This window comes from Fistularia commersonii, chromosome 10 (genome assembly GCF_037954325.1).
Source record: "Fistularia commersonii isolate RoL2024-O1a breed Wild chromosome 10, RoL_Fcom_v1.0, whole genome shotgun sequence".
NCBI lineage: Eukaryota > Metazoa > Chordata > Actinopteri > Syngnathiformes > Fistulariidae > Fistularia > Fistularia commersonii.
In genome coordinates this window covers 15,059,835-15,081,036 of record NC_141293.1, presented here as the reverse complement: position 1 = coordinate 15,081,036, position 21,202 = coordinate 15,059,835, and the positions used below count along the sequence as shown (strand labels likewise).

The 21,202-nt window shown below is 42.4% G+C and overlaps 3 protein-coding genes across 3 annotated transcripts; 1 reads left to right on the top strand and 2 right to left on the bottom strand.

The window, feature by feature from the left end:
- Positions 1-135: 135 nt before the first annotated feature.
- cxcr3.1 (chemokine (C-X-C motif) receptor 3, tandem duplicate 1) lies at positions 136-8,175 on the top strand. Its single transcript, XM_086153966.1, has 3 exons — positions 136-162; positions 5,701-6,065; positions 6,885-8,175. The coding sequence occupies exons 2-3, from the start codon at positions 5,715-5,717 to the stop codon at positions 7,614-7,616; spliced, it is 1,083 nt and encodes a 360-aa protein (XP_086010092.1). The 5' UTR covers positions 136-162; positions 5,701-5,714; the 3' UTR covers positions 7,617-8,175.
- A 1,939-nt stretch (positions 8,176-10,114) lies between these two features.
- Positions 10,115-13,661, bottom strand: LOC147230560 (C-X-C chemokine receptor type 3-like). Its single transcript, XM_086153965.1, has 3 exons — positions 13,234-13,661; positions 12,689-13,033; positions 10,115-11,913 (listed from the first exon to the last, which is right to left on the bottom strand). The coding sequence occupies exons 1-3, from the start codon at positions 13,243-13,245 to the stop codon at positions 11,158-11,160; spliced, it is 1,113 nt and encodes a 370-aa protein (XP_086010091.1). The 5' UTR covers positions 13,246-13,661; the 3' UTR covers positions 10,115-11,157.
- Positions 13,662-14,635: 974 nt separating this feature from the next.
- Positions 14,636-20,504, bottom strand: cxcr3.2 (chemokine (C-X-C motif) receptor 3, tandem duplicate 2). The gene is made up of 2 exons (XM_086153964.1): positions 20,270-20,504; positions 14,636-18,380 (listed from the first exon to the last, which is right to left on the bottom strand). Exons 1-2 carry the CDS (start codon positions 20,303-20,305, stop codon positions 17,277-17,279), a joined length of 1,140 nt encoding a protein of 379 aa, XP_086010090.1. The 5' UTR covers positions 20,306-20,504; the 3' UTR covers positions 14,636-17,276.
- Positions 20,505-21,202: the final 698 nt, after the last annotated feature.

Here is a 21,202-nt window from a genome sequence, read left to right as displayed (position 1 = left end):
GCAAAAATTTTATCCTCCATATCCTGTGCATTGGGCCAGTGACTTTCTAGAGTTAAAAAAATTTTTTTGTTTACTTCCTCTTTCCACGCCTATAAAAATGAGTCACCTCAGCCGCTTTGCACATGAAGGGGGAGAATACAGGTGTGACCGATTTTGAAGCTGGTAAGCCATTCATTACTTTGAGTATCATATCATTGATGCACTTATGGGGGTGCATCGTCTGTGTAGATAAATGGAATTATCACATACTGTCTCTTTCCCACAGTTGTGAAGTTTTCTGTCTCTATGCAAATTCATTCATCAATGAGGGTCTGATACAGGATTATATAACCCATGCTCGTTTGACCAGCTGTGCTGTAAAAGTTGGGGTATTCACTTAACACGACAGATTATTTAATCCAGAAAACTGGATTATGAGAATGCAATTTATGAAATGACATAAAAGTGCCATATGCTGATTTTTCAATTCATACCTTCTGTTCATACACTTGTACTATTTCAGTGTCTTTTGATTAAACTTCTGCACTTAAAGAGGCAATTGAGCTATCGAGTTTGCATTTACTTCTTCAAAAAGCTTTTTTTAATGGTTTCTGAGAAATTGGAAACCATAACTTCGTCTGAAATGTGGTTTAAACCAGACTGCAATGTAGCTTTGGCAGTACCTCCTAAAAAGTTTACAAAGACAGATCTAAGTATTTGTCTAAGCGATTAGAATCAGTTTTTAAGCATGCAATGTTTTGTCAGTTATCTTCTTCTGGCTTTTCCCGTTAGGGGTCGCCACAGCAAGTCAACTTTCTCCATCTAACCCTATTCTCTGTATCTTCCTCTCTCACACCAACTACCTTCATATCCTCTCTCACTACATCCATAAATCTTCTCTTTGGTCTTCCTCAAGACCTCTTGCCTGGCAGCTCCAATTCCAGCATCCGTCTACCAATATATTCTCTATCTCTTCTCTGTACATGACCGAACCATCTCAGTCTGGTTTCTCTGACCTTCTCTCCAAAACATCGAACATGTGCCGTCCCTCTGATAGACTCATTCCTGATCCTATCCATCCTGGTCACTCCCAAAGAGAACCTCAACATCTTCATTTCTGCAACCTCTAGTTCTGCCTGCTGTCTTTTGGTCATTGTAACAGTTTCTAGTCCATACATCATGGCTGGTCTCACCACTGTCTTGTACACCTTTCCTTTTATTCTGCCCGATAGTCTTCTATCACATAGTACCCCTGACACTTTTCTCCACCCATTCCAACCTGCTTGGACCCGTCTCTTCACCTCTTTTCCGCACTGTCCGTTGCTCTGGACTGTTGACCCTAAGTACCTGAAATCCTCCAGCTTCTTGATCTCCACTCCCTGTAGCCTCACCGCTCCACCCAAGTTCCTCTCGTTCACACACATATATTCTGTCTTGCTGCGACTAACTTTCATTCCTCTCCTTTCCAGAGCATACCTCCACCTCTCTAGATTTTCCTCTACCTGTTGTCTGCTCTCACTACAGATCACAATGTCATCCGCGAACATCATGGTCCATGGGGATTCCTGTCTAACCTCATCTGTCAGCCTATCCATCACCATTGCGAACAAGAAGGGGCTCAGAGCTGATCCCTGATAGTGTCCCACCTCCACTTTGAACTTCTCTGTTACCCCTACAGCACACCGTACCAGTGTCTCACAGCTAGCATACATGTCCTGCACCAGTCTAACATACTTCTCTGCCACTCCAGACTTCCTCATACAATACCAGAGCTCCTCTCTTGGCACCCTGTCATATGCTTTTTCTAGGTCTACAAAAACACAATGTAACTCCCTCTGGCCTTCTCTGTACTTTTCTATTAGCATTCTCAACGCAAATACTGCATCTGTAGTACTCTTCCTAGGCATGAAGCCATACTGCTGTTCACAAATGCTGACTTCTGCTCTCAGTCTAGTTTCCACTACTCTTTCCCATAACTTCATTGTATGGCTCATCAACTTTATCCCTCTGTAGTTGCCACAATTCTGCACATCCCCTTTATTCTTAAAAATAGGCACCATCACACTTTGTCTCCATTCTTCAGGCATCTTCTCACTCTCTAAGATCCTGTTGAATAATCTAGTCAGAAAATCTACCGCTGCCTCTCCTAGGCACTTCCACAGGTATGTCATCAGGACCAACTGCTTTTCCACTCTTCATCCTCTTCAATGCCTTCCTCACTTCACTTTTACTAATTTTTGCTACTTTGTGGTCTACGATAATCACCTCTTCTACCCTTGCCTCTCTTTCATTTTCCACATTCATCAGCTCTTCAAAGTACTCTTTCCATCTTCCCATCACTCTTCTAGCATCTGTCAATACATTTCCCTCTCTGTCCTTAATCACCCAGACCTGTTGTACATCCTTTCCATCTTTATCTCTCTGTTTCGCCAACCTGTATAGATCATTCTCACCCTCCTTACTATCCAACCGAGCATACAAGTCATCATAAGCCCTTTGTTTTGCCTTTGCTACCTCTATCTTTACCTTTCGCCGCACCTCCCTGAACTCCTGTCTGTTCTCTTCAGTCCTCTCGGTATCCCACTTCTTTTTCGCTAACCGCTTTCTCTGTATACACTCCTGCACTTCCTCATTCCACCACCAAGTCTCCTTATCTACTTTCCTTCCAGATGACACACCAAGTACTCTTCTACCTGTCTCCCTGATAACACTAGCTGTTGTCCAATCATCTGGAAGCTCATCCTGACCACCCAGACCCTTTCTCAATTCCTCCCTGAAAACCATGCAACACTCCTCCCTTTTCAGCTTCCACCATTTTGTCCTCTGCTCTGCCTTTGTCCTCTTCATCTTCCTTGTCACCAGAGTCATCCTACAAACCAGCATCCTATGCTGTCTGGCTACACTCTCACCCACAACTACTTTGCAGTCACTGATCTCTTTCAGGTTACCTCGTCTATACAAGATGTTGTCTACCTGCGTGCTCCTACCTCTGCTCTTATAAGTTACCCTATGTTCCTGTTTTTTCTGGAAAAAGGTGTTCACTACAGCCATTTCCATCCTTTTTGCAAAATCTACCACCATCTGTCCCTCGGCATTCCTATCCTGGATACCAAATCTGCCCATCACTTCTTCATCCCCTCTATTGCCTTCACCGACATGTCCATCGAAGTCTGCACCAATGACCACTCTCTCATTTCTGGGAATATTCTGCATCACTTCATCTAACTCATTCCAGAACTTCTCCTTCTCTTCAGATTCACATCCCACCTGCGGGGCATAGCCACTAACAACATTGAGTATCACACCTTTGATTTCCAGTTTCAGACTCATAAGTCTATCTGACATTCTTTTCACCTCTAGGACGTTCCTAACAAACTCCTCCTTCAAGATAACTCCTACTCTATTTCTCTTCTTGTCAGTACCATAATAGTACAACTTAAAGCCTGCTCCTAAGCTTTTAGCCTTACTACCTTTCCACCTGGTCTCCTGGACACACAGTATATCCACCTTCCTTCTCTGCATCATGTCAACCAACTCTCTACCTTTTCCTGTCATAGTCCCAACATTCAAAGTCCCTACTCTCAGTCCCAGACTCTTTCCTTTCCTCCTCTCTCTCTGCTTCCGAACACGCACTCCTCATCTTCTTCTTGTTTGTCAGGGTTCACAGCTGATCCCCGTTGTAATCTGCGCCAGCTGCAGCAGATGCCGCTGATCAAGATCCCTATAAAGGGCAGCGGCACTCTCTGCCTGGCGCCGGGGGATTGTGGTCCTCACGGACTACTGTGGGGCCCTGCTACGACCCGGACCTCACCCCTGCTATGACCGGACCCCAGGTGTGACCTCTGTTCCCTTCCCGAGTCACGGCCGGGCCCAGACGGCCGGCGTGACCTCTGTTCCCTTCCCGAGTCACGGCCGGGCCCAGACGGCCGGCGTGACCTCTGTTCCCTTCCCGAGTCACGGCCGGGCCCAGACGGCCGGCGTGACCTCTGTTCCCTCCCGCAACCCGTACTGTTGAGGCCCAGCCTCTGCCGTTCTGTCTGCAACTCGTCCTGTCTGCATCCCGTACTGTTCAGTCTGCCACCCTGCCTGGGGCCCGCCCCGTCTGCAATCCGTACTGTTGAGGCCCAGCCTCTGCCGTTCTGTCTGCAACTCGTCCAGTCCAGTCTGCAACCAGTCCAGTCTGCATCCCGCTCTGCCACTGCAACCAAATAAAAGCGCTTTCCACCCATCTCTGCCCCGAAATGTGGTTCCCTGCTCGAGTCCGCCCCAGCACATCGTGACATTATTCTTCGACCCACAGTAGCCCAATTTCCATTAGTACCCTGTAGGTCATCAGTACCAATGGCGGTCGTTGTTAACTCGGTCCACGACCGATCCGGTATGGTATAGTTTTGGTTGTCTTGCATATTTGGTTTTGGCAAAAGTTTTACGCCGGATGCCCTTCCTGACGCAACCCTCTGCATTTATCCGGGCTTGGGACCGGCACAGGGAGACACTGCTCCGTGTCCCCCCCAAGGCAGGCTTGGAGAGGCACGGGCCAGTGCCGCCCTGAGGCTGCATTAATGTTTTGTCAGTTATCTAATTTTTTTTATTTCAACCCAGGACTGGACTACCATTGCACTGGAAGATTTTGAGCCTCAGGAAAAAATAGATTTTTATTTTGCTGTAAACACAGAAAGAGGACAGTAAAGATCACCAGAGACTAAACAAAGATTAATTGTAGAAACGAAGCAACAAAGCAGTAATGACATCTTAAATTGCTGGAGTACAATTTGTCCACTTTTTATAGCAAAATACCTGAAGACTCACTATTTGCTGCAGTGATTCAAAGCTACATAACAAGATGCTCAAAATTTCTAGATCATTATTTGAAGAAATGGAGAGCAAAAGGGACAAAAATGACAAATATAAATATATAGAAATATTTTTGATTCTACAGTCTACTGTCTTACAAGCGTATTCGAAAATCGTATGTGTTTGGATTACAGTGCCATCTTGTGGTACGAGGTCGTGCTCATCTTCTGATGTCTAAACCACTTTCTCTGACCTTATCTCAAAAACATCTAACCTGAGGTGTCCCTCCAAAGGACTTTTTCTTGATCCCACCCATCCCTGTCACTCCAAAAAAAACCTCAATATTTTCATCTCCGCTTCCTGTCTTTCCTCGGATACACAACCCTCTGCATTGATCCGAGCCTGCAGTGGCTCGAGGAGAAACCCGACATCCACCCATGGCCGAGCACTTGGCGACAGTAGCGAGGAAAAACTTTCCTTTACTGGACAGACACCTTGGACAGATCAAAACTCAAGTTTTTTTCATACACACACACACATATCGTTTGTTGTTTCTTTTAACCCTTGTGTTGTCTTGTGGGTTAAAAGCTACCCACTACCATGTTTAGCTGTAGAAAAACACCTTAATCTATTTTTTTTCCATCTTCAAATTTTATGACTTTTCCTAAAGAGACCCCATAATTAGAAAAAGTGATACTTCTTTTTTTGTTTATGTTTCCATGTGGGCTGTACACCACTAGGGTACAAAGATTGTCTTATGGGTCATTTTTGACCCGTAGGACAAGGGGAGTAAACACAACGTTAAGATCGCACGAGGGTTAACATGTAATAATGGTGACATACAAATCCAAACCCCTTTTTTAAAACACAAATCCATGCTTTGATTGAACACTGACGTGATGTTGTTTTTTTTCTTTTCGCTGACAGAAAGCGGCAGAACGATGGATGATGACCAGTGGTTTCTCAATGGCTACAATGACTCTTACGAGACCGCGTTTCCTGACACGGGTAACACCTGTGACTCCGATGAGGCTTTACACCTCGTGACAGTGTTGATCCCGGTCATGTACTCCATAGCCTTTGTCTTTGGAGTCCTGGGGAATGGCGTGCTACTAGGAATTCTCTTTCGGAGTAGGAAGAACTGGAGTGTTACAAACACCTTCATTCTCCACCTGGGTGTAGCCGACATCCTTCTGCTGGTTACGTTGCCTTTCTGGATGTCAGAGGCAACCAATGAAAATGGTTGGACCTTTGGTACATCTCTCTGCAAGATCACCGGAGCCGTTTTTACAGTAAGTGAAGAAATAACGCAAAGTCATTTAAATGCACCGCGTGTGTTTGAAGATAACCTTTTATTCAGAAAGTAACAGTAGTAGTAAGTGGAGGTCTTGACAAAAGCTGATCCATCCACCCCGGTGACATGCAGTCAGGGGAGGCGGGAGAGGCCGTGCCTCACCTGACTGCACGTTCTTGGAAAGAAAAAATGTAAAATAAAATAGAATGAAATTATATTAATCAGCGATTTGCACTATAAGGTATTTTTTAACTGAAGGACAACAAGGACAACTTGTATAATCAAGTTCTCGACACTCTTGTTCAGAAGGGAGGTGAGACCAAAATAACTTCTTTTTTTTTTTTTATGTTAAATGTGCTTTTTTTGTGTGTGCTACAGTTTGCATGTGTGAAGAAAGCCCATTAACTGCTGCCAATAAAATGCTGAATAAGCCATACGTTCATATGTAAATCTGATTGTTATGAAGTCGGTGCCTCACCAGCCATGAACCTCAGCTGTAGATAGTAAACTGTCCAATGGGATATACTAGAAACACTGGGTGTAAACAGTTACGGACATTAAAAAAACTGTTTTCTAAAACTGGGGTGCTTCACCCTGATATGGTGGCGGTGGACACTTTTTCTTTGGAAAAAGGAAATAATTCAATGCAACATGCTTGAGACATCCGGTTTTGATGTTTAAGAAAACAACAAGACATCCATTTAATTTCCCTTGCAGGGAGAAAAAAAAGGCCGTCCAGAAGGGGGTGTCAGGGACAAGCTTTGCTAGCGCCGCTTTATTTATTCACCTTTGTTTTCCGATCTCTTCGCACCATCAGGTTAACTTCTTCTGTGGGATCTTTCTCCTAACCTGCATCAGCCTGGACCGCTACCTGTCCATCGTCCATGCGACCCAGATGTACAATCGAAAGAAGCCCTGGGTGGTTCATACAAGCTGTATGACAGTCTGGTTCTTCTCCCTGCTCCTCTCTATCCCTGACTGGATCTTCCTGGAAGCGGCGGAACAAGAAAGAGTGAAAAAAACACAGTGTAATCACAACTTTATTGATGTTTTGGGGTCACTTGACTGGCAGATGATCTCACGTCTGCCGCAGCACATATTGGGTTTCCTGCTGCCTTCGGCCATCATCATCTTCTGCTATTCCAGCATCCTGCGACGCCTGCAATGCGGCTCGAAGGGCCTCCAAAAACAGAAGGCTTTCAGGGTCATTCTGGCTCTGGTGGGGGTTTTCTTTATTTGCTGGACACCGTACAACATCACGCTCATGATAGATACTCTCTATGCCAGCAGCAGAAATGGCACCTGTCCCGTCAGAGCATCTATGGAGAAAGCCATGGTCTTCACCAACTCGTTGGCCTACTTCCACTGCGGCCTCAATCCTGTCCTGTATGCGTTGGTGGGTGTGAAGTTCAGGCGTCAGGCCGTGGAGATCCTGAGGGCCATGAGCTGCAACCTGAGGAGGACCGTGACTTTCCCGCCTGCCGGGAAAAGCAGGGGAGCCTCGATTTGGTCCGACTCTGCAGAAACCTCTAACTCCATCGTCATCTGACGGAGACAGAAAGACAAAAAAGGACATTTAAAACTTCTTGAAGATCTCTCTTTAGACAAATTTTGTCAAGCCATATATTCCTAAATACAGTCACTTTTTTATTGTAATGGAATTTTATATAATTCAAGGTTTAAATTCAACTGTTAACATTTTGTTTGATACTTGGTAATTTCTTGCAAAGTTGTCATTAATTGTTTTTACACATTTTTAGATCGTTTTGTGGTTATTTGTAGGAAATTAGTTTTGTTTCTTGGCTGTTTAAGCCATGCAATTTCTCAGGGTTTACAAAAAAAAATGTAATGAATGTGTTGAGAATGGAAATGGCATGAACAACTAGAATTGATAATTGTGACAGATTAGATTTTTTGGTGTTTAACCTGTAAGCCTTTATCCATCTTTATCCTTTAACAATTCTGTTTGCAATGTGAATTTTAATGTAAAGGAAGTTGTACATAAATCCATGAATTGATTTCTCAAATATTTCATTTATCATCTGTACTACTGTAGCCCATCCCAGCTGTCACTGGGTGAGACCTTGGTCCGGTAACCACCACAGGGACACACACACAGACGAGCAACCATTCGCTCACTCACACACACAAACATGACCCGTGAACCCTGAAGAAACTCTCAGTCATGGGAAAAACATGCAAACTGCACACAGAAAGGCCTCCCTGTAGGAATGAAACCAGGGGCCTTCTTGCTGTGAGGCAGAAGCGCTCACTGCTGCACCAGCGTGCCACGCTTGCACATAAAATCATATTTAAAATATCTTTAAAATGTAAAATTACCTTATCGAAGAAGAAGAAGTGACGGGCAGGTTCTGCAGCCGGGATAGGAACACAGAGGGACAGATGGTGGTAGACTTTGCGATAAGGATGGAAATGGCTGTACTGAATCCTTTTTTTTGTCCAGAAAAGGTTGTAATATAGAACACTTAAAAGTGCGGTGGAAGGAGAACACGGGCAGACGACGTCTTGTATCGAGGGAAGAGGAGATCGCAGTCGTGGGAGGTGAGAGTGTGGCCGGGCAGCGTAGGATGGTGGTTTGTACGATAAATCGGGGCACAAGTAAGATGAAGGGGACTAAGGCGGGGCGGAGGATGAAGTGGCGGAAGCTGAAAAGGGAGGAGTGTTGTATGGCTTTCAGGGAAGAGTTGGGAAAGGCTCTGGGTGGTCAAGGAGAGCTTCCAGATGACTGAACAACTGCAGGTGATCGGGGACACAAGAAGGTTGTACTTGGCGTGCCGGAAAGTAGATAGGGACACTTAGTGGTGGAATGAGGACGTGCAGGAGGAAGAGGCTTGCAGAGTGGCTCCTGGTGGGATTATCTTTGATAAAATGTATTATTATTAGAGCTGGATATGTTGCAAGCATCTTTAACACAAGACAGCGACACATCTGATATCGATTTTGATCCGTCGAGCGGACCGAGATCTGTGCATGACAGAGGAGCTTTTGGGGTTAAGATCAATGCATGGCACAACGACGAGAAAGGATATTTTTTAAGCGGTATACGAATAAATGAATTGGGCCTGCTTTGGGATAAACTCGTGGCACTGACAACAGATGTGCGGTCAAAAGAGAAAAGAGGGAGAAATTGCACGAGGAATTATTCAGGAAAATTCTCAGGAGAAGCTACTTAAAGCAGCCTGTTCTCATCCCAACGCGTGAATGTTGAGGGCTTCCTTTCGGGTCACATAGCGACGCATTAGGAACCCCTTTCTCGTCATTTTTCGCCAGACCTGGAGCGTCATGTCTACGTCGACACTTGGATTTCTCTCTAAACCCGACGTAAATAAAAGCGGGATTAGTATTTTGTGTTCTAAAGGAGGAATAGATTCCTCCACTGACGCGACACCCGAAAAGAGCGGTATGTGACATCACGGGACGCCTCACCATTCGTCAGGGGGTTGAAATGTGTCTTAAGAAAAACATGTGATAGATTTTTTTTTTTTTGTATTTAATATTCATATGCAATATCTTAGAAGCTTTGTCAGTTCAAGTTTCGGGCTTTGACTAGAGAGTATCTGATAACAGGAAACTGAGCTGCAATGAAGTTTCCTTCTTGTACTTTTTCTTGCTACTAAAAGGCGTAATGGACTCTTTAAGGGAAACTTTTTTTTGGCAGTGGAAATACTGTTTCCATTCGAAATGACCTTGGTAATGCTGCAGATAGAGCCATAACAAATGGTTGCAACTGATTTTTAATCAATCTAATGTTTAATAGTCTTTTAATAGGCATTAATTTCAAAGCTTTGTTAGTTTCATCTCAATAAGTTTTTCAATAAACATTGAACCACTCCGTCCCTCAACTTGCACCTATTTTTAAATTTCAGCCCACCCTGCATTCGCGTTTGACACCTCTGACCTAACCCATCTTCCTTGTTGCATTTGAGACGCAAGCAAATTCTGCTTTCTGCAATCATGTTGAACATGTTTTTCTTTGTTTACCACCAAATGCACCAACATGTATAGAAACAGGAAGCTTTGAGAAGCTTAAGAGAAGTTTTCTTGCCTTTATTTTCTCCCCTTGTCTGTTCCTTATTTGGTCAGCTGAATGACAGTATTACACCACGTCACTGCCAAAAACCTGTTTTGTAACAATTAAGTCACAAGGTCTAGCCTTGGGATTTACAGGGAGAAAACACTCTCCTGTCTTGCAACAGTCACAAAACCCCCCTTGTATTGTGCAATCATGAAATCCACATTTTGTGAATGTCCCACACATGAGAAAAACACATGATTATATTTTAAAAACGGTTATGACTATGAAACAAACTGAAAATTCCCTTTTTCTCCCCCCCCCCCGCTACAAGTAAAATACAATAAAATACAGAAAAATATATAAAATCTTTGAAGAACACTCATAATAACACGCAGCAAGAGCCTACTGCAGCCCATTTTCCCAAGTCAGAATCCTGAGCCTCGAAAATTATACAATAAAAGAAAAACAAATGTGTATTACTAATAAATAATTGTGCTTCAGATACAAAAATAAAAAAATGTCAAAGTTATACAGAAAAATGAAGAGATCGCTTCTCCTAAATTTTATGCTAAGATTAATTTCATAGTATTCATTCATTCATTATCTATATCTTGCACTCGGGGTCATGGGGCGGCTTCTGGAGCTTATCTGAGCAGTCATTGGCCAAGAAGTAAACAACCATTCACTCTCCCTTTCATACAGCTGGGCAATTAAAGGGTCTCCAATGAACCCGCTGCATGTTTCTGGACTGTGAGAGGAAACCGGAGAACCCGACGGAGACGACAAGCAAACTCCACACGAAAAAAAAGCCCCACGAACCAGTGCCTGCTGTGAGGCAGAAATGCTAACTACTGCACCACCGTGACGCTCCAATTTAATACCGGATGAACATCATCGCTAATTTTTTTTCTCCAGGATGAGCACATGTCTGTTTTTACATGTCTTTTAGTCCTATGCGTTTAAGCGCTAGACTCAACAACGGAGTTTAGTTTGACAGTTCATTCCCTTTTCCAATCATTCAGTGTTAACGGGTAACAGAAGGATAAATCCTAGGTTAACACTGAATTGTTTGCAGCTGATGCTCATTGCACCCCGTCTGCTTCAAGTCTTCCCTCTCATAACTCTGGCTGGGTAGGTTCTCCTCATCCAGATCTAACTCCCACATGGATTGTGCGGCTTTGACCCTTTTGCATCTAAAAGTGTCCAACACAACTTCTCTGAAGGTCCTGCACAGGCCAACGTAAAGAAGAGGCCTGAGGCAGGCATGAACACACGATAGCGCAAAAGTGACCGTCAGAGCCACTTCCACCGCACTTTTTGAAGTTGAATCCTTATACGCATCTTGCGTTGCCGCTGAGCTACTGCTGAAGGTGTCCAAAATGAGCGTGACGTTGTACGGCGTCCAGCAGGCGATGAAGACTGATGCAAGGGTGAGGGTGATGACGTCCGATGTGTTCTTTTGTTTTTGTTTACAGCCGTACTGAAGCCAAACCAGGACACACGAGTAACCGGTGATCAGAGCGGATACGACAAAGATGGAACTGTGGAGCAGGCGTGACGGCAGCCGCCAACCCGGATTGTAAAAGTTGGGAACACATTGGATTTCTTTTCCGACCCACGGGTCTTTTTTTTCGAAAGCCAAAGCAACCCAGTCGGGGATGGTGAGGAGAACGGGGATGATCCAAACCAGCAGGAAGAGGAGTTTCGTCAACCAGCTGTTTTTGGGCCGGTAAAGCTTCTTGTGGACGACGGCGAGGTAGCGCTTCAGACTGATGCCCAGCAGAATAGAGATCCCACAGTAGAAGTTGATCTAGAAAAAAACAGGACAATTTACAGATTTCATAGTTACTCAAACTATCATTCGGTTAAAACAATACGGTTCCGGTAACTCAGGCCACTCTACAAGAATTTGTTCTAGATTGGAAACGTTCAATGAAATGTGATACAGAATGCAGCATTTATTCAAAATGAGGGTGTTCAAGGTCTGAATTCAAATTTGTATTTTAGCATTTTTTAGTATTATAAAATAATCAGTATCAATTTCACTAACTTTAGGTGTAACAGATCCCCAATCAAATATTTTCATGTTGTTTACTTTCTTGTTTTAGTAAAAGAAACCTTTTGAGACCTTGTATACCAATATATTTTTCCCAAAAGTCATTGCTGAAGTGTCTCATTAATTCTTCTAATCAGCAAACAAAGAAAAAAAAACTAATACGGTCATGCATGTTTAAAAATCAGATGGAGAAACATTATTTTTTTAAAAACACACAGACACATCAACACATGAACTGATTGTCAAAGTGGTGACCGGGTAAAACAGTAAAACAAAAACAAAAAAAATTGTAAAAGTAGGGTTAATAACCGCCTTCATTGTGTACAGTATGAGATGACTTGTTGATATTGGCTAAACTCAACTTTGCCCTGAAAAGCAAGCGGAATTCCCGTCGGTGCAGGGGGGGGGTTGTAAAAATATTTCGAGAATCTATTGGATAACAGTCCAGACACGGCCTGACAGAAACGTTTACATAGCTTGCCGAAAAAGTCTCCCTATCACTTTAACCCTTATTGTACCCGATACATACCTTGTAAACAGCTACGACGATCTTGCAGAGGAGGAGGCCGTACATCCAGTCCATACGTTTGCTGGCCGCAGTCCACAGAGGGAGGGTCAGCAGCAGCAGGACATCCGCCAGACTCAAGTGGAAGACGCAGGTGTCGGACAATCTCCAGCGTCTTCTCCTCTGGACCAGCACCCAAAGGAGGACGGCGTTGCCGATGGAGCCGATGACAAAAACCAAAGAGAGCAGAACTGGGATCCACACTGCCTCGCTGCCGTTTGAATCCGAGCTGCCCTTGTAGTCGTAGTCATAATCGATGGAAGTGTTTTCCAGAAAAATCCCATCGAGCTCCGCATCCATCCTCAGCCGCTGTAGAGATAATGTAAAACAAATAAATCTACGGTTGGTCTGTTGGGTGTTAAGAATCTTACGCTCTTCCCTTTTCTATTATCAGCAGTGCGGATTCAGCATGGGAAGTTCCAGTTTGAATTAACGGCAACAGAAACATTAAGGAAGGTTAAAAAACCCAAACAGAAAGTTCCCAGCTTACAGGGAACGGATGTACTTACATTTTCTGTCATTGCAGGAAGATGCGCTGCACGGTGAAAGAATAGATAAAAAAATACCAGTAACAAAGATAGTAGATTATAACTTCCGGCGCATATAGAGTATATGGCACCAAATAACAGCAGTAAAATTTAAGATAAAGGTTGTGGTCAGGTCAAATGCAGTGACACATAGAAAACTCCCTTAAGGAGAACCTGGTGGAGATACACAACTGACAAAGGAGGAGCAACCCGAGCACCGAGAACGACCTTCTAAAGTAAATGTTTTGCAATAAATTCACATTCTGAAGAACTCTGCATTTATCTGATTGGTAAATTACGTCATATTTACCAGAATTGAGTTTGTTTCGATTTCTAAAACGTTGCAACCCCGTCAATCGCTTTCAGACACCAGGAGCAGACATATCACGTGAGAAAAAAAAAAAAAAAGTTTTCAAAATAAAGTACATGACTTGTGTATAACTTTAACTTTTTTAAAGCAGGGGTCGCAACGGTCACATTTCTACTTTTGGTGAAACAATTAAATTGACAGATCTTGCAATAAACTTAACCCCCCGAGCCCAAGTTAGTCGAGTGGAAAATAAAAGTTTTATTTTGAAGGTCCTTTAAGCAAACTTCCGGATCTAAACGCACAATTCTATTATGTTTGTTTGTACACATGTATATCTGTTTATACTATTTGTGTTCAATAAAAATTTGTAAAAAAAAAAAAAAAAAAAAGAAGAAGAAAAAGAAGAAAAAAAAATTACTATTCTGAAAAAATGTGTAGTAAAACAGCCTCATTTCACACCAGAGGGTGCCATTTTATTACTTGACTCTTTAAACGAAAACAACTCGCAGTCTCTGAGAGGTTTTCAAAGAAAAAAAGCGGAGGTTTTCCAAAGAGGGAGAGAAGATAAGGAAAAAAAAATAGAGAAAATACCGTACTGCTCCTACTAAGATTGTGCAGTAACACAGAGAAGTCCAATATTGTGTTAATAAAAACAAAAAACTTTTCCTATTGCGTCCTTGTTGTTGCACATTGAATTATTTTCAGAGGACAGGTCATCAAAATAACTCGATCACTTAGGTAAGTAAATTTAAAAGGCCGTGTTGTATAGAGGAATTGTGTTGCTGGTGTGTTCCTGCAAGCGATAGATGAGCAAAGATGCAATCTTTTTCCAGTGAACTTACTTATTTAAGAAAAAAAAAAAATCATACGTGATCCAAATGATCACATATCACACCGTACTGGAAAGAACGTTAATGACAGCACACGAAATGCTGTCTTTCTGTTAAAAAAAAATATAACCGTGCCATTCAATACCCCCACTTGAACTTTGCTCAGTCTTACTTGAAAATTCAACAGTCAAAAGAAACAATTAACATATTACATAAACACTGATTACACTGTCAAGTGCCAAACATGTCTTGTGCAAACCTTTTTAATTGGAGTTTATAGTGATTGTAGACAGATTTATTATATTGTTACATACACCATGACTTTGTACAACCTGTTAAATGTCTTAAATTGAAGCGTGCCAGAGAATTATTATTTCTTATTGGACAATAAACTGAGAAAAGTCACGAGGTGAGGCAGATGAAACGTGAGCTGCAAGCTTGTTGTCTTTCTTCTGTATGCATTATAGGATAGAATAAATAAGATAAACAAACAAAATAAGGAGGACATTACCGGTATTCAACATGCATGCAGCCGGTTGAACATGAAACACGATACACTTTCGAGTTCTTACAAGGAGTTCCCCTCGTCGCTGTGTTTCCTCGCCCACCTCGACCTTCAGGCGTCCTCTGTCTTCGGCTCCGTCTCCCTTTGGTCGTCCTCTTGGTCGCAACCCTCGTCCTTCTCAGCCCAACCGGGTTTGCAAATGTTATTCGGGAATGGCTGGTGATCGATACAGCGATCATCTGAAATTTATTGCGGGTCGACTCGTGCTAAGCTACGCTGAGTGTAACGTTAATGATCTGTAATCATGTAGGACCTTCGCTATAACAGGCAGCAAATGCCATAAATCTGTTGCGATTCAAAACTGCTAAACTGAAGACGTATCTTAAATCCTGCAAAACATGTTGCCCTACTCTTGACATCATTTTTTGTAAATAAAGTGGCTGGTAAAGACGGTAAACCCGTCTGGTGCATGTGTGGATGTTACAATATGTTAAACTGTTACATTTAGAGTAATAAGCAATGCGCTTTTGTCGCAATAAAATATATGAAATACATAAAGCTCTGCCCCTTGTATCCTAGTTTGATTTAAAAAATATGCTACTATTGGGATGCATGCATGCAGTATCATTCTGTTCATTTGGACAGCATGTCCCCAACATTTTTCTTGTATAAAACATCTTTTTTTATGTAACACAATATTGACATTCGGCTGATCTCACTCAGTGAAAGCAGTTTGTTAAACTATGACAGTGAGGAGTGACAACAACAGCCTATTAGTCGATCATAGCACAACTATGACCGTAATGCAACAAGCACATGAGTGCATGTTCATAAATGTCATAAAAACACATGATAAAGTAACACACAACTTTAATGTTTTTATATGTTTGTGAAGACCTGTATTCAATGAGTCATCACAATTATCATTATACAATACATTTGCTAATGCACTGTTATTGTCCAGTCTTTTTTTTACAATACATTATTCTCTCAAAACACAAAGCATAATACATTTAATTTTATAAAATCAGCTTCCCGTATGTACATATATATGAATATATATGTGTGTAAATTAAATTTATCAGAATTGATATATTTTGATACAACGAGAGGATTGAGAATGTGTCACCTTCATCGAACTGTAACAGTTCACATTTATTGGGATTTTTGTTGCGGGGCAGAGGCCACAAAGCTGGTGGAAGAGACCCAAAAAGTTGCAGCGCAATTGACCAAATACGACGTAATGTGTCTTTTTCACTATTCTGGTTGAAAAGGCCAATATTGAAAATATGTGTTATTACGTTAAACATAACGTTCAGGATTCACTCAGTGTAGTTTTTTTTTTTTTTCAGTCAAGAGTGCGTCTTGACAACTAGACAAACTTTTTCTGAAATCATCAAAAAATCGAATCGAAAAATAAAATCAAGAATAAAACAAACTTTGGATGATTTGTTTGTTCTTTAACAAAGGGCAGCACCGCTAAAGTAACATAGCGGGATTTGAATATTTCTCCACAGCCTCAAACCCTAACACTGCTCCCAACAAACCAGCCGGAGGGCTCGCTGATATAATTCTTAACCCGAGAACATTTCCAATGGTTGGTTCACACACACACACACTTGCACGCAGACACACGTGGGCATTTACAATTTATTTTTCATCCTGACCAGCATTTGACTTTAACAGTGGCGGGTTGTGCATTTCATACCCAGGCCTTCAGTAGTGCTCCATTCATCCCCTTAATAACTGTTATATGGCTATAAAACTGTCAGTCTTTTTAAGATTTACCTATTTTTCTTCACCTTTTCATTGTGGAGCTGTGTTTCTCCGCGCACTTGCTCACTAAGTTGTAGATCCACTCTGGTGTCCCTCCAGGAAAGTTTTGCCCAAACTATAATTGTGTTCATGCACCTCGCTACAGATGCAGCCTGCTCGCTCTGGCTAGTACGCTCTCTAACGATCTAGTCAAAAGGCGCATGACACACTGACATTAGCGTAGCCTTCTGGAAGGCCTTGGCGTCACAACTCAAAATCTGATTGGTTGAAACAACAGTTTCATCGACATTTATTTTTCACCAGAGCACCTGTGAATCAGATTCTGCTGGCCCCCTGGGCAGATTTCTTTGACTTTGACCCTGACTGGCAACAAATAACATCTGAAATTTGAGTGGTTAAATGTTCTTTGTTGAATGAAAGTACATGTCTGGAAGCAGCACAGTCAGGGAAAAAGCTATGAAAGGAAGCGGACAGACCATTTGGAATTATTTAAACATTCAAAATATAATTAAGATTCAATTGTAATTAAAGTCAGTCTGTGATTCAGATTTTTTTTAGGCCAGCAGAGAAGCCCTTGCAGGGCCTGACGACCCACCACTGGACTTTAAACCATGACAGAGTGAGAAGTGCTTTCAGTTACCGCTGAAGTGAATGGGCTTGTCCTTCTTTGGAGCCTGCTTGCCCCCCTCTTCTCCTTCCTTCCCAGCCGTCCTTTCTGTACCAGCAGCGCCTTCCACATTCCAACCAGCTCCTTGCGGAACTTCACTCCGACAAAGCCGTACAGGAGAGGGTTAAGGGCGCAATGCGCAAGCCCCATACTCTGAGTGACCAGTGTTCCAATGTCAATAATGTGTCCAAACGTACAACCCCCCGTCACCAAGCCCAATCTCACCAGACAATCGGCCAGCTGGAAGCAGCTGTACGGCGCCCAGCAGAGGACAAAGATGGACACTAAAGAGATAATGAGGCGGAGAGACTTGCGTTTTTGGCGTTGTGTGGCATTACACAGTGACCTGAATATCTGGATGTAGCAGTACAACATGATCAGCAAGGGCAACCCAAAACCTAGAAACACACGTAGCAGTTGCAGCCCCGCTTGCCAGACTTCAGAGTTGCTAGTGAACCACAGGTCACACAAAAGGACTCCATTTTGGCCCGTAGTATACACTCGGTTTACTTGTCTGTAGTAAACGTCCACTCCCCCGAGGGCTAGGCACCCCACCCAGATGAGTACGCAGATAACATGCGCGTGGCTCGCGTTGTGCTTAAAGCCGGAGCCGATGGCGTGTACGATGGCCAAGTAGCGGTCAAAGCTGATGCAGGCTAGGAAAAGAATGCCACTGTAACGGTTCAGAGAGAAGAGAGCACCCGCAATCTTGCAAGCAGGCACGCCAAATACCCACTCATGAGCCCATTGCACTGTAAATAGGGGCAGGGTGAATGCCAGCAGAAGGTCAGAGATGGCCAAGTGGAGGAGAAACGTATCGGTAAGGGAGAACGCAGATGCACCCCGTCTCTGGGAACTTTGGTAGCGATGGATCACGCACAGCACCAGCACGTTGCCCACCACAGCCAGGATGAACACCAGGCTATATGCAAAAGGAGAGAACCTCCGGGCAAAATCATAAATATCTTCCTGTTTGCATGGGACTGCAATAACCCTGCTTGTTTCAGATGATGTGGCGTTATCATAATCCAACGCATAAGCCTGTGAGAGTAAAGACAGGAAGAAAAATTGTGTCAAAAATTGAAAACAAATAGGTTCACAGTGTTTCACATAGTTGAGAATTTGAGATACCACCACTTGATGCATTTTAAGATATAATTAAATGAACTAGAGCACCATTTTTGGCATGAAGATTAAAACATTTGCCAGATGTTTCACTTAAATAGTGATGAAAACAAAATAATGTGGACAAATCTCTGTAACCAGAATAGAGTAATAGTATTGTAACCTTTGCTCTGATAATTCATGCGAGCCTCGGAGTCGGTTAATTCCCTTTTCACTTAATAATTGCCATCCAAAAAAGTCAACGGCTGACACTACAATACACATTGGGGCTAACAACAACAACAGAATGGCCCCTTTTAAGGGACCCAAGAGAAGAAGCAGAGATTGACCTCACGAATGTTCGGAGGGCGTAACACAAATAAATGGAGCATAATCTCAATCTGTTTCTATACCTTTGATCCCTCACTGTAAAACCTGAAATGATTCATGACATGACCTTGGGAGCACTTTTAAAAACATACTGTACGTGAGTCTTTCTGGCTCTCAAGGAAGGCAGACGTCTCTGTTTGAACTAACGGAGCCTCTCTTTGCGTTTCGTCCAAAAATGGAATTGATCAACTGGTCTCTCAATGCAATTGACCAAATTGTCTTGATGAGCTGACAGGGTAAAGGTGAACCCTCGTGCCCTGACGGAACATTGATAGCCGGATACGCGATGGACTCCTGGGGGAATCGGAAGATCTTGTGCCTGTCGATCCTTTACGCTTAAAACATCTACGCAATTGGCTTTATGATAACAGGTATGCTGCTGTTGGGAGTTGGCGGTTTCCTGATTTATCGCAAAATATGGAAGACACAACCAGAAAGACTGAAGGCAGAAGGAAAATTACAATGTCGGTCTGAATCCAAAGCGATCGCTATCTTCGCCGCATCCCCGACGGCGGCCTTGGAAGGCTGGTATCTACACTCTCTGCGACCCCAGATGCGCTGCAGACAGTTAAGTAAGAATGTACAGATAAACTCTTTGAATGTTTGAATCTTGGATGAGTTGAATAAGATCTAACTTAATCTTCTATTCTTCAATCTCCTCCAATTGCAAGGGAAGTCCCTTGAGCTTAGAGGGAAGTCCAAGGGAAGGGAGCTATCTTGAGAGTGCTATCTGTCTATGATGCAAATTCAATTCAAAATGTTATTAGGGAAAAATTGCATCAACAACAGAACACACAGACAACATGTTGTCTGAGCTTTAGTAGAAAAGAACCAATCAGATAATCTCAGTGCAAAATTTTCAAGCCATATGGTTCAGAGGGGTTGGCGGTGACCTTATTGAGGCAAAACCTACACTTCTGTGAAATAAGTATTGCTGCCTGAAAGGTATATTATATTTCTGACAATACAAATCTACATTTTTTATTTGTTGCATCAACTTGCTTCTGTTGTAAGAGAATGCAGGTACTCGACTGGCCTGCTTTGTGCCACAGACCCATCTCCCATGTTTTGCACATTAAGATGAGCAAAATATGGTACCAGACACCTGGGACTACTGAGTGATCAATGTCATATATCAAAGAAAAGCATGGCACTTTTTAATCCTTAATATCTTTTTGTCTTCTGTCTATATCCTGCCATCTTCAAACGCTCACTAATCAAAAAAACGGGTATAACATGACAGTAAACAGGTTCTAACCTTTCTGCGACACATTGCAGGTAGCGATACGAAACAGTGGATATAATCATCACACAGCATTTCTTTGTGCAATTTTCAATTGAATATAGGGGCTAAAAAATTGCAAATAATCACATCCTTTCCCTGTTCACACTCTATAAAGGGTCCCAACTTTTAGGACTGGCAAAAAGCTGCTCACCCAATAGTCCTCAGTTGTTGACATGACTGGTTCCATGCTTTCTGGTAAAAAAAAAAAAATAATAAGGCAGCAAGACACCTGAAATCAAAAGAGCACACTCGCCTCTTAAACACATCAGTGAAGGAAAAACATTTTCAGCCAGTCTTTTTACATCCTTGCAGAACTTAATCGTAAATTTGGAGGGGAGGGCGGCAGAAAGAGGAAGTTTTAAATTCAGGAACTGAATCCTCATGTATTCAAGACAGATTCCAACATGCATTTTTAAGGAATTGGTGACTGTCTCAAGGAAATTATGACGCACAATTTTGAAAAACAAAGTTGCAGATGACTGTAAAGCTTTACCAGACAGACAGTGCATGACTGCCATTCTCTCCGTGGAAATCTAACTTGGGGGTAATTTTGAGCCACAGATTGATTATATTATCATAACATCACAGGAAAAATACAAGCAAATGCAAACGTTAATATCGAACAAAATGTTGTTTTCGTAAATTGACGGGAGGCGGGCCAGTTTGTAACAAAAGGTGTGACGATCGCAGAGGTATCTAAACGTATACATTTATTGTTTTCCAAAAATTAACCCTTTCTGAGATTGAGATTGACCGGGAAAAAAAAAATCAGAAAATAAATAATAACATCATTAATTAAATAAATAACACCATTTATGAAATAAATAATAACCAAATAACCCTTTTCAAGTTTTTCACAGAAAAAAAGAACAAGGAACATTAAATTTCTTGTAGAGACGACTGTTTGCAGCTCTCTTATATCAAATTCACTGTGAAAACCAGAAAGCAAGCAGTCTATGAAACCGAACTGATACCAACATCTACCAACACAACACATTTCACTACCAGAATGCTTGTAGAACGGATTTTATCCCAGTAGATTTCATGAGGATTATATTTCTATTACTATTTTCATTATGATTAT